General features: G+C 43.2%; 1 protein-coding gene across 1 annotated transcript in view; it reads left to right on the forward strand.

Moving 5' to 3' along the window:
• The window catches only part of LOC122789643 (A-kinase anchor protein 17B-like), a 699729-nt gene that overhangs the window by 196956 nt on the left and 489973 nt on the right, over window positions 1-12800 (forward strand). The window contains exon 2 of the mRNA XM_044057053.1: window positions 894-1189. Coding sequence (XP_043912988.1) covers window positions 1181-1189 — 9 coding nt within the window. The 5' untranslated portion in view covers window positions 894-1180. The remainder of the gene's footprint in view (window positions 1-893; window positions 1190-12800) is intronic.

The raw sequence follows: 12800 nt of genomic DNA on the forward strand, positions 1-12800 counted from the left end.
ATTTCTGCCATACAGTCCTTTTTTCTAAAAATTTTGGCAACCCAGGACCACTGTCTCCACTGTATCTTCCATTGTTTTTGAGCGTTTTGTCAACTGTATCCCTGCTTCTATCCATGTGATTAAAAAAATGTCTAGTGGAAGTAATCAACATTTTGCTTCTGTCCTTTGTCTTCTGCTAGACTGCGCTTCACTTCATTTCCCCCTCAAGAGGGAATTCCCTTTAGACTGACGGAATGAGCAGTTTGGCAGCAGAATGAACATTTGTATTAGTATGTAAACTGTTATAACTTTTGTCCTGTGGAATACATGTACTTGTGCTGCGTAGTTTCTCTATTTCAGAACTAGTGTAGAAGTAGTGCATTATGGACTGGCTAATTTTTTTATTTTCCTTTGTGCGGCGTGGTTAACTCAAGTGCAGTAGTGAGATTTTCTTTGGTGGGGAAGTGAAACACTGACTGTAAGATGCACTGTAAAGGATACATTGGTGAGGCACCTGAACTATCATAATGTGCAAGAACATTCTAGTAATATGAAAAATGTATAATTCACAGTTCTGGATAAATTACTTGGCATTTTTTTTTTTGGCAAAATGGAATTGAATTGCCTTGTAGAATGCTGTTGAAGCAAGTTTAAAATGTTTTTGTTTTAGATTGCAGACTAGTTGCATGCCAGTCTCAACATGCTGAATTTCACTCAGTGGAATACTAAAATAGGATCATTTGCTTTTTACAACTGCATATTTTGGTCATGGTAGGTGATAATACAGCCCAGCATTATGATCAAACCTTGCTGTTCAGTAACTGCTATTCTCTAGTTCTGTTTGTCTTATTACTGTGCTTTTGGTTTTGCTTTCATTTGCTTGGTTCATGCGTTGTTTCCTCCCCCTACCTCAGGTAGCTTCAACACCATGTGAGACATTGGTTTATTTGCCTCTTTGGTTAACGCATAGATGCTCCCCTCTGAACTGAAGGAATGGAATCTACCTCTGCAATATGAGGAAAGGGGAAGGGAGCAAGCAGCAGCTTTCTACTCTTGGTGTGTCTTGATTCTTTTGATTTCCAACACAAATAGACTCCTAACTGGAAACTCCAGGGTCACAATAACACTGTGAATTTTTGGATTACCAAGGATAGGCGGGCAGAGGTGCACATGGCACTAATTCAGTGGAGGACCATGGATAATGGTAACAGTAAGTACTCTACAGGGTTCTGGGTCTTGCATTCTGTTGCATGTATGAAATGTTTGCTTTTATATCTCAAGTTGCTGGATTTTTTTTTCTTCAGTCTTGACTGTACAGACAACAAACATGTAATTGTCTGCCTTAAAGGGCCAGATTTCAGCATCTTTTTACCTTCACAGCAGAAAAGAAGCACTTAGTAAGTTTTCACTGTAATACTTGTGGCTGCCTATGGGAGATTAATGCACCTCCATTGACAAAAACTTTGCCCTATCTTTTAACCATTACTTATACTTCATCTAGTAGTGAACTGCAAAATTGCCTGTATCCATTGTTCCTCAGCTTATACACGTAATTGTATTGATGGGAAATGTGTGTACAAAAATCACTACTAATATGGGGCTTTGAAGTAATTGTCCCGTATCCTGTTGCTTTGTCATATTTCTATGTCACAGAGATTTCCTTTGTGTTTGAGGCACTACATTACATGTTAGACTTCAGGGTACCATTGCCCCCCACTGAATACTGGAACTTTGTGTTTAAGTTGGTATGCTAGGTGTCCATATTGCTATTTTTCTATGCTTTCCTCACTGTCATAGAGTGTATCTTTAATACAGTGCAGGCAGATGAGAGTAATCCACTCATCTTGTAATACTGTGTAGTTGCATGCAGTCTTCTGGGCATAGTCTTGGTGTTTTCCAGTTATTGCCTGCTTTTGCAAGTGTGTTGTAAGGTAGTGGACTCTACCAAACCACACTTCTGCCTCTGTACAACCCAGTGAAAGATTTCTTGCATTGTGCCACCCACTTTAATTGCTTCTTGGGTGGTGTTCTGTGCAGCTAACAAAGCTTTGCATTGTTTCTCTGGCTAAAATTTGTTTAGCTGTTGGTGATTAGCAAACAGTTTGTATTTGAGTAATAATGAGGAGTAACTTGGTTGTGTTCTCTTAACTAGTTCTCTGATATGTGAAGCAGATGGATTGGAGTAGCTGGTCAAAGGAAAATATTATTTCTGATGACCTTTCATATGTTCATCGTGCATACAGCTGCAGTCATCACACTTGGGTTATCCTGCTGTCAGGCGGGTCCTCTGTCGGCCGAATTCCAAAGTCTAGGTCCGGCATCGGTTGTCGTCGCTTCTTCCCTGACGTCAGTGCTGCAGGGGTATAAAAGAGGCAGCCTACGCCATTTTCTTCAGTCTTTCTGCCGCGCGGTGCCTGAAGCAGAAGCAGTTTGCAAGTGCCGGTCGGCCTGCTCCTGAGATTTACGAACAGTATTTCAGCCGAAGTCTTCTTTAAAGCTAAGTACCCCGTTGGGGAAACTTTTCTTGCCTCAGACCGATGTCAGACACAGTTAATAATTGCATTTCTTGTGGGAAGCAAATACCGCATAAGGATTTTCACTCTTTCTGTACACCTTGCTTAGGGCCAGACCACGACGTCTTGGCCTGCAGTTTTTGTGCTAGGTTCAACAAGCGCACTATTAAGCGCCGGGCGGAGTTCGCCTTTCATTATTTTGGCAAAAAATTTAATTATATCATGTCGGATACACAGACGCCAGTTTTTTGCAAAAGATGCAAAGACAAGGACCGACATCCGAGGTCTGCACCGAGTACTGAGACCACGCTTAGGCCGACTACCGGTTCTCCGGTTCTCAGCGAGGTGCCCTGACTACCGATGAAACTATTTTACCGGTGACTTCAGTACCCGAGGTCGCAGGTTCCTCTGTCTCCATTCCCACTGCAGATACTGACGCCACTCTTGGCGGGGAAACCAAAAATTTAGTGAGGCCTGCCATTTCTGAAGGCGTCTTCAGGCCTACCACCTTCTGTATTAAATCCTTCACTAAATCTAAAGCTGCAATGAAAACTAAAAAGCAGGGTCCTCAGACCTCCTCTCAAGGCCCCATGCCTAAAAAACAGATGCTTAAAATGGCTGAGGATTTGATAACTCTCATCAGGGGTTCTCAACCCCCCTCAGACAAAAGACCCAGATTGGAGGAAGACTACCCTTCCTCAGACCAGGCTTCTATTACCTCAGACCATTCTGAGGACCAGGATTACGCCTATTCCCCTTTTGAAGACTCTGATGCTGAGGAGTCTATTCCCTCGGTCTCCCCCCGAGGACTACTCTTTTGGGGAAACCCTGCATACATTGAGAGAGCACTTCCACTGGGAAGGCTAAGATTACTCAGATTCCAAGAAAAGGCTCAGGGAATTTCTACTGCTCCCCCAGCATAGGCCTCTGGCTATCCCTCCTGTTTTAGATATTTTGGATGATGTGTACGCAGAAGCCAGTCTTAATCCAGACTCTCTACCTCCAGCCCCTGTTAAACCAGACGGGTATTACCGGATTCCTAATTCTCACCAGTTCCTTTATAAAAGCCATACTGCTGACCCAGAAACAATTTCACAAGGTCCCAAGGGGATTAAGGCCTCTACTGCTAAAAACCCTTTACCTTCAGAGAGAGATTCCAGAGCATTAGAAAGGTGGGGGAAAAAGGTGTATACATCAGCCACTTTAACCATGAGGGCATTAAACTGTCAATTTCATATGTTAAAGTACCAACAGTTTTTGTTCTCAGCTGAAAAGCAAAATGACACAAACAGAACAACCAGATTTGAAAGAGTTGCAGGATTTGTTGCATGGAGCAGAGCAAGTGGATAAACATACCTTGCAGTGTGGTTTTGATGCTTTAGAGGCCTCATGTAGAGCTGCTGTCACAGGGTCTGTCATACGTAGACATGCTTGGCTCAAAGAGCAAACCTTACCAGATCATGTCAAAGCAAAGTTATTAGATGCACCACTTCAAAAAGATGTATTGTTCGGAGTTAAAGCTGAGGAGGTACTAAAGAAAATGGAGGAAAAAGCGAAATCTATGCAAACAGATTTCTTGCAGGTGCAACCTCCACGCTTTAGCAGAAACTGGCCTTCAAAAAATTGGTCCTTTCCAGCCACGGACAGACCTCAAAGGGGCAGATGCAGACGCCCAAGGGGTAGAGGACAACCTCAAGGATCTTACAGAGCTTGACAGTGGCAGGCACCAACCCCAAGAGGTGGAGAAGATAGACCACAGTCATTTAGAAAACGGACACAATGACTTTCCCCTATGCCTGCCAAACAAATCTATAATGGCAGCACCTTTGGGCGGAAAACTGGCCTTATTTTCAAAAAACTGGCACATTGTTACAAAAGACAAATGGATTCTGGATATTATAGACAGTGGTTACAGGTTCCACTTTCACACCCTTCCAAACATGAGGCATGCCAAACCTGCCACAAAGTCAATGGGCAGAGGCACAAAGACAAATTTCCGCTCTCATGGATATGAAAGCAATTCAAGAGGTACCTGCAAAAGAACAAGGTCAAGGTTTTTATTCCAGACTATTTCTGGTACCAAGGAAGGACAAAGATTGGAGACGCATCTTAGACCTATCTATCCTAAACACATCTAGAGGTACCAAAATTCAAGATGCTTACATTACAGCAGCTTCTTCCCATGCTGGGCAAGGAGTCTTGGCTGGTAACGTTGGACCTCAAGGAGGCATACCTGCATGTCCCTATCAGACAAGAATGCAGAAGATACCTCAGATTTCTTGCAGGTTCAACCCATTACCAATTCTCTGCATTGCCCTTTGGCTTATCTACTGTGCCCAGTGTGTTTATGAAATGCCTGGCATCAGTAATTGCCTTCTGCAGACAACAAGGAATACAAATCTACCCATATATGGACGACTGCCTGATCCAAGCGGACAGCAAGGACGTTCTATTGCAGCATCTGGCGTTTGTAATAAAACTGTTAAACTACCTGGGATACACTGTGAACAAAAAGAAATCAAAACTAATACCTTCTCAGCAGATAATTTTCCTGGGTGCCAGCTTAAATACAACAACCCAGATGGGCCTACCTCACGCCAGACAAACAAGGGCAACTGTCTCAATGCTTCAACAAAATGGCAACTTTAACCAGACTAACTGCAAGGAAAGTCCTGCAAGCTCTGGGGTTCATGGCATCTTGCATCCTACTAATACCATGTGCAATGCTGCATATGAGGAAACTACAATGGTACCTAAAAAACTTATGGTCTCAACACAGCCACAGCTTGGAAACAATTATACCACTCATTCCATGCCTTCAAAAGGAATTTTTGTGGTGGGCTCAAGCATGCCAAAGAAACACAAGTCTCCCTTTCTGTTTACCTCAAGCAACTCAAATCATCACAACAGACGCCTCAGACTACGCCTGGGGAGCGCACATGGCAGATCAGTGCATTCAGGGAAAATGGTCCCAAAAAGAGAAGCACCTACACACCAAAAGGAGATGCTAGCCGTGCAAAATGCTCTTATGACCTTCAAAGACCTACTGCATCCAGGCCAGCTATTAATAAGGACAGACAACACCACAGTCATGTGGTACATAAACAAACATGGGGGGACTCATTCATACCCCCTGTGCAGACGAGCTATGACCCTGTGGAACACAGCACTGGAATTTCAAATTCAACTACAGGCACAATTCCTGCCAGGGAAGGAAAACACACTGGCAGACAACTTAAGCAGAAATATGACAGACCCACACGAATGGAAGTTGCATCCTCAAGTCTTCTCAAAGATAACTCAGGCATGGGGACAGCCAGACATAGATCTGTTTGCTACCCACAGAAATTACCAGTTGGAAAAATTCTGTTCAAGGACCAAAGTTCTATTAAAAGCCAGAGCAGAGAGGCCACGAATGATTCTCATTGCTCCAGACTGGCCATGACAGCACTGGTATCCTCTCCTAAAGAGCCTGTCACACTCACCACCATGGATCCTACCTCTAGTTCCTCTTCTGTTGTCCCAGCACAACTACAAAACCCTTCACAGCCAGCTCAAAACCTTAAATCTAGCTGCATGGAGAATACCATAATTTCTCAACAGACTCTCCTCTCCAAGGAGGTACAGGATGTCATGTTGGAGGCCAGGAGACCCTCTACTAGAAAAGCCTACTCCGCCAAATGGAAACGATTTTGTTCCTGGAATCAAAAGGGCCAGAATCCTTGGGTAATAAATATACCTGAAATTTCTCAGTACCTAGCTGAGATGTTAAACAGTGGCCTTTCCTTCTCCATCAAGATCCACGCTTCAGCCATTTCAGCACAATACAATACAGATCCTCCTTTATTCTCACATCCTCTATTAAGGCAGTTCCTTAGAGGGGCAAAAAATATAAAACCCCCACGGAAACCACCAGTCCCAGCTTGGGACCTCAACTTCGTATTGGAAAAGCTGACCCTGCCTCCCTTTGAGCCGGCTTCTTCAACAGAGCTACAATACTTGTCGTGGAAAACAGCCTTTCTTCTGGCTATTACCTCAGCACGCAGGGTTTCGGAGCTACAGGCCCTCATGATGACAATTCCTCATTTTCTATCAGGACAGGGTTTCCTTACGAACCAACCCTACCTTCATGCCAAAGGTAGTATCCAGTGTAGCTTTGAATCAGACTATTCATTTACCTACCTTTTATCCAAATCCACAGAACAAAGGAGAGAGGCTACTACATTCCTTGGACATTCACAGGCAACTTCGTTATTACTTGGACAGAACAAAGTCATTCAGGAAATCTGAGCAGCTCTTTGTGTCCTATGCTACAGGTGCTCAAGGAAAGGCTATTTCCAAACAGACTATTTCAAAATGGATAGCCCACTGCATACGCTTTTGTTATTCATTTCATGGAAAATCAGTGCCTGTATACATCAGATCCCACTCCACTAGGGCTACAGCTACCTCTGCAGCTTTCCTCAGGAGGGTCCCTACCAAGGACATTTTGGAAGCAGCTACTTGGAGTTCAGTGCACACTTTCTCCAAGCACTACCACCTGCCACTATACTCAAAATCTACAGCGGGCTTTGCCACAGCAGTCCTGCAGGGCATCCTAGCCCCTCCTAGTTCCGCTTAGTACCTACCACCCTTACTTAGCTTTGGGATTCTACCAAAGTGTGATGACTGCAGCTGTATGCACTATGAACATAGTACAGTTTTGTACCTACCATAAATGTAGATGTTAGAGTGCTCATACAGCTGCAATCCAGGTTACCCTCCCTCCATCCCCTCTTGGGACAGGGCTTATGACAAACACCTTTATCATACAACCTATTTGGGGTATTCCTTTATGGTGTATTTGCTTGCAACTACTGTTTTGATTTATCTACATTGCATGTTTGCATAATATTATGTTTTGCCTTCCTTCTGGGGGCACCTGACATCTGGGGCAAGAAAAACTGAAGAAAATGGCGTTGGCTGCTTCTTTTATACCCCTGCCGCACTGACGTCAGGGAAGAAGCGACGACAACCGACGCCGGACCTAGACTTTGGAATTCGGCCGACCGAGGACCCGCCTGACAGCAGGATAACCCAAGTGTGATGACTGCAGCTGTATGAGCACTCTAACATCTACATTTATGGTAGGTACAAAACTGTACTTTTCTCTGATAGTTTACTTCCACACCCTTTCCTGTGTTTTGGAGGATAAGGATTTCTGCTTAGTGTGCTTCCTGCCCTTTCTTGCTGTGTTCCGAGTCTGGTTGGAGCTTTGGCCCATGTTAGCTCATAAAGTTGAGTACTGTTACCACAGGATTCTAGCTCTAGTGGTGATGTGTAAGGAGCCCTTGTGGTAGAAGGCGTTGTACAAGCAATTGGGTAAGGAAGTTCTAAAACCTGCATGACTGTGTTTCAGGAAGCACATGGCTTATGATGAATAAATAATGTACAGCTGTTTGGGTCTGTATATACTTTGAATGTGTAGTAGTTATTTCCATTTTAAGACAATTTTATAGCACAATTACTTTAAGAATCATCTTTTCTCATAATGTATTGTGTAGCGCCTGGTGCCAGTTTTTGTGATAAGCAAACTTAACATTGCTGTTTGAGCAGCATTTTGTACAAAAAGTTTTTGTTAAAATGCTGTTGCGTCCTGATCTCTAATGCTGTTTTAGATCACTTGATTAACCATAGGTGCATATCATTACATGGTGTCAGATCAGGGATCTCCTTCACCAGGTGAAAAAAAATTCAGTCAGAAAATCACATTGACGTTCAGAGTAGTGTTCTTTAACCTCAGAGAAAGCTGTTTTGCTAAAAACAATTAGCTTTACTGATTTTAAGCCTTTCAAACCTATAAAACAATGTTCGTGAAAAATGACAAATGTTTAACCCATTATAGAGCCATTTGACTTTTGGAAACCATTTGGCTGGCCAGCCTAGAAGCAAAGGTTCACACACTTTAAAGTAGCAACCAAGTTAAATAAAAGAAATGGAAAAAAATTGTGATAAATAGTTGTGCTGCATGGGAAAGGAGCTGGAAGAAATATAGGATTTATTTTCATCCTTCTAGGGCCAGTGTGTCATAGATGTCAGTAATAAGCTCCATGAACATTTTGTGCAGAAAGTAAATACTGCAACTATAAAGCGTGCTGCCAAAGATGAATGTGCTGAAGCTTTTCTAAGGTGTTTGTATCATCTGGCTGAAAGTTGTAGGATTAATGGAAGAAAAAGTTAGAGTATGAATTGTTAGTGGACTTGGCTGATATAGTGTATCAAAACTCAAAATTACAACTTTAAGTAACTAACTTTAAAAAAGGCCATACAAATTGCCAGACGAGCTGAGTTGGTAAAGAAGCAAAATATTAATTTAAATACATAAATTGCTATGGTTAAGGTAAAATGCAGAGACAGTTGTAAGTCTGGAAAATATATATATAGTACTCTGAGTAAGTGAATGCATGAGAAGCTGTGCGTTTGTAACATTGACAAATGCATAAGGTGCAACTCTTATGCTAAATTAGTGCAACGTGCAGTGTGAGGCAGAAGGTATTCTTTTGGCTTAGGGGTCGCCATAGTGGATCACCTGTCCATTCATGATTGGCAGTAGAGTTTTACGGTGTTTATTTGCCAGCCCGGCGCCCAACCTTCCATGGAAGGCACTCACGCTTAGGGCCAATTTAGTGTCCAATCCACCTACAGCATGTCTGAGATGTGGGAGGAATCCTTAAATAGGACATGCTGGAGGGACCCGGAGGAAACCCACACGACCACAGGGAGGACATGCAGACTGCACCCCAGCTGAGGATCGAACCAGAAGGTATAAGATATAAAAGGCTGGGTCTTTTTTTCTGTTTAAGACAAAGTTAAAGAAGCTGCTGCTTAAAATGAATGTGAAAGTAATGTTCAGAATGTTGCCCTTGAGTTCACTGTCTATAGTGATACTGAAGCAGACTGATAAATATACCTCTTAATCTGTTAATGCGTTAAATATGGACAAAGCCAAAAATAACAGAGGGACAGTGATCCAAAATCATAAACTTAAAAATGTGCTAGAGTAACAGATTTTGTGTTGGTATTTTCTAAAGGATATAGGGTGGCCACGGTGGTGCAGTGGTTAGCGTTGTCGCCTCACAGGAAGAGGTTCTGCAGTTCGATCCCCGGCTGGGGTACTGATTCTTGGGCCCCTGCCATGCAGAAGCTTGCAGGCAGCCCAGTTTTCCAGAATCTTTGCAAATGGGATTAGGGCTACCCATTCTAGGAACCTAAATGTGGCCTGCGACTTAAATAGGACAATGCTGGAGGGACAGATCTCCCGACTGCCTTGTCTTTGGAACAGGCTACTAGAGCACCTCTGATGCTATTCAAGAGGAATGTGCAAGTGGATTGGGCACTGTAAATTCTTACCGGGGATGGTGCCTACAACCCTCCTGGACATAGGCAGCCATCACTAAATGCAGTCTTTGGTATTGACTAACATTTTCATGGTATTACATAGGGATGAAACTGCTAGGCTTAAAATGGCCTCTGGGTCAATATCCTAGTAATCGCCTATGGTCTGTAGCTGATGGATGTCTGAATACTAACTTCGGGAAGTCGAGGTGCAGAGTGGGCATCAGTCAATGTCCTCTTCAGTTCTTTTTGAGCTGTGTAGTCCAATGTGTTTAGTTTGAAACAGTCCATTTGGTTCATTTTTCCATTGTGTCTCCCTTCTTCCACTCAGATAAATGCTCATTTGGGGAACTTCCACTTAATTTAATGTTTAAAAGGTTAGTAATTGTTGGGAGTGTTGGAAGCAAATCCTGCATAAAGATTTTCACTCATTTTGTCTGTTATTGGGGCTTCAGCATGTGTCTAATTGTACCAGCTGTGCTAAATTCTGAGCAAAACCCCTTAAATGTAGGGCTGAGATATTAGCCACCTGTATGGAGTTCTCAGTTTTAGTTCCCCCCAGTGGCTTTGCAAACACCATCTTCTGTTAGCGTCATTCCGAAGAAACCGACAAAAAAATCAAGGACTCTGACATTACTGACCTAAGGCTCCAGTTTCTCTAAGTTGACTGACCCCAGGTAAGGCTGTTCTGCAGCCCCTTGCTCCAGTGACTTAGGCCCTGAACCTTCTGGTGGGACCTCTTGGGAGGCGGCCATGGTTTCTAACCTACCTCTGTTACCACGACACAGACGGTCTGGTCTAAGGTCGCTCAACAGACACCCACTTCATTGTTTGGATGGAGGGTCTCTGGGTAGACAGTGTCTCCATAGGGTGCTGAAACCGTAACCCAAGTCACTGTTAGATGAACATAGCCTCAGGTTATCTCTTCGAAATGGACACCTAAACTGAAGCAAACAATTTCTATTTCTTCTACTCTGCCCTCAGTCACTTCAATTTAAGCTGAAGCCCAAGACCTCTTAAAAATAGCTCAGAAATTCATGGCCACCTTCAAATCCAAGGACCACTCCCACTCATCTGTTCTTGAGATCTAACCATCTAAAAGAAGAAGGGAGATGGCTTATCAGGAAGATTCAGACTCTTCAAGCTCGGAAGATGAAGAGTTGTCCTATTCTGAGTGCCTTCCATCACAGACTTATCCAGATTCAGACTCAGATGCCACCCTCTCTTCTGCTTAGACCCCCTGATAGCACTTTACGGAACTCTGGAAGTTCATATTTATCCCCAATTACATGATGGTCTCTTTCAGGGAAAGTCCACAGCAGAGACTCTAGCAGATCTTCGTAGACTGCTTTTCAGAAGATGGTTCTCACCATAAATCTTCAAAAGTTATAAATGCTTCAAACAAGGATCCTCTCTTTGTGAGACCTCATAGATTTATTTTATTTGTTTTACATTTGTTTACCGGGAAAGTCCAACTGGAAACATGTCCATTCTCAGCGGAGGCCCGGGGAGAAAAGCTCCAGAAAGCAGAGTATAAATACATTAGGAACAATAGAAACATTTAGAGATGAGTATAATATGCAGTTTTCAGTAGGGTGACAAACTTGGATAAAACTTAGCAGACAACATCAAAATCATGCGGCTTCAATTTCAGACAATAATACACGGAGTTATGGGCTAAGTCCCTTCAAGAATTCCTACACATAGAGGAGGAGTTGTTGTTGTGTCTTTTGGCTTTTAAGATTGAAATGTTTAGGGAGAGTTTGCCGGAACAGCGAATGGTGGATAGCCGGGGTTTAAGCAGGGACGCTGCCAACGCTGTTGCAAGTGTAGGTTGAGTCTTTTTTTGAACTGGGTTAAGGAGAATTGGTGAGCAAGTTTGGCAGGTAGCATATTCCAAGTTTTGCCTATTGAGTTGGCGAATAGCGAGTCCCCAGCCACATTTATGCCCTTAATTGTTTGTGCCAGCAGTTTGTCAGCAGAGCGTAGTGTACTCAGGTTGCTGTATGGTTTGATATTTAGTGCTGATGTTTTTTCAGGTTGATATAGTATTTTGTGGGTTATAAGTTGGTTGTATCGGAGATTTGACCCAACAGAAAGCCTTCCTTCTCCAGGGCAAGTTATCCTTCCTTACAAACTACTTAACCAGCCTCTTACCAAAACAACTCATCCTAACAAAGGGATTTCTGAGGATTTTGGGTTACATGGCATCATGCAGTTCTCATAATTAAAGTTGCAAAATTGCACACGAGACCTTCAGTGGCTCCTAACAAATGCTTGGGAACAACATTCTCAACCCTTGGATACCCTATTGGCTCTCCTATGCCTGAAGGAGCTGTTGTGGTGGAAGAACAATATATTGCAAGTCCCAGGGGTGAGATGCTCTTCAGCAGAAACAGACTACCATCACCACAGATGGTTCAGATATAGCTTGGGGTGCCCACGTAGGTCCCTTGAAAGTGTAGGGCATCTGGACACCAGAGCATATAAACCAATAAGAGCTAGTACATAGCTTGGGGAGCCCACTTAGGTCCCTTGAAAGTGCAGGGCATCTGGACACCACAGCATATAAACCAGTAAGAGCTAGTAGCACTTTACCTGACCATAAAGGCTTTTCTGCAGAATTTAAGCCTAGGGACCATGCAGATTTGGACAGAAACAGTGATGTACATAAATAAGCAAAGGGGTACCTCATCTTACCCCTTTGTACAGGCTCGCAAGGAAGATTTGGATGGCTGGCTCAAGAAGTAAGATGCATGTACTTTAAAACTGGAGTAATCTTATAGCATTTTATATTCTGGGTGAGAAAAATACCCCGGCAGATTAGCTAAGCAGGAATCTTCTTGACCCCAACGAGTGGATGCTGAAGGGAGATGTTTCTGGACTTAAGTGGGGAGGCCCTCAATTGACTTTTTCACCTCTCACCAGAATGGA

The sequence above is a fragment of the Protopterus annectens genome, chromosome 15.part0, assembly GCF_019279795.1.
Source record: "Protopterus annectens isolate FY-2018-M chromosome 15.part0, PAN1.0, whole genome shotgun sequence".
NCBI lineage: Eukaryota > Metazoa > Chordata > Ceratodontiformes > Protopteridae > Protopterus > Protopterus annectens.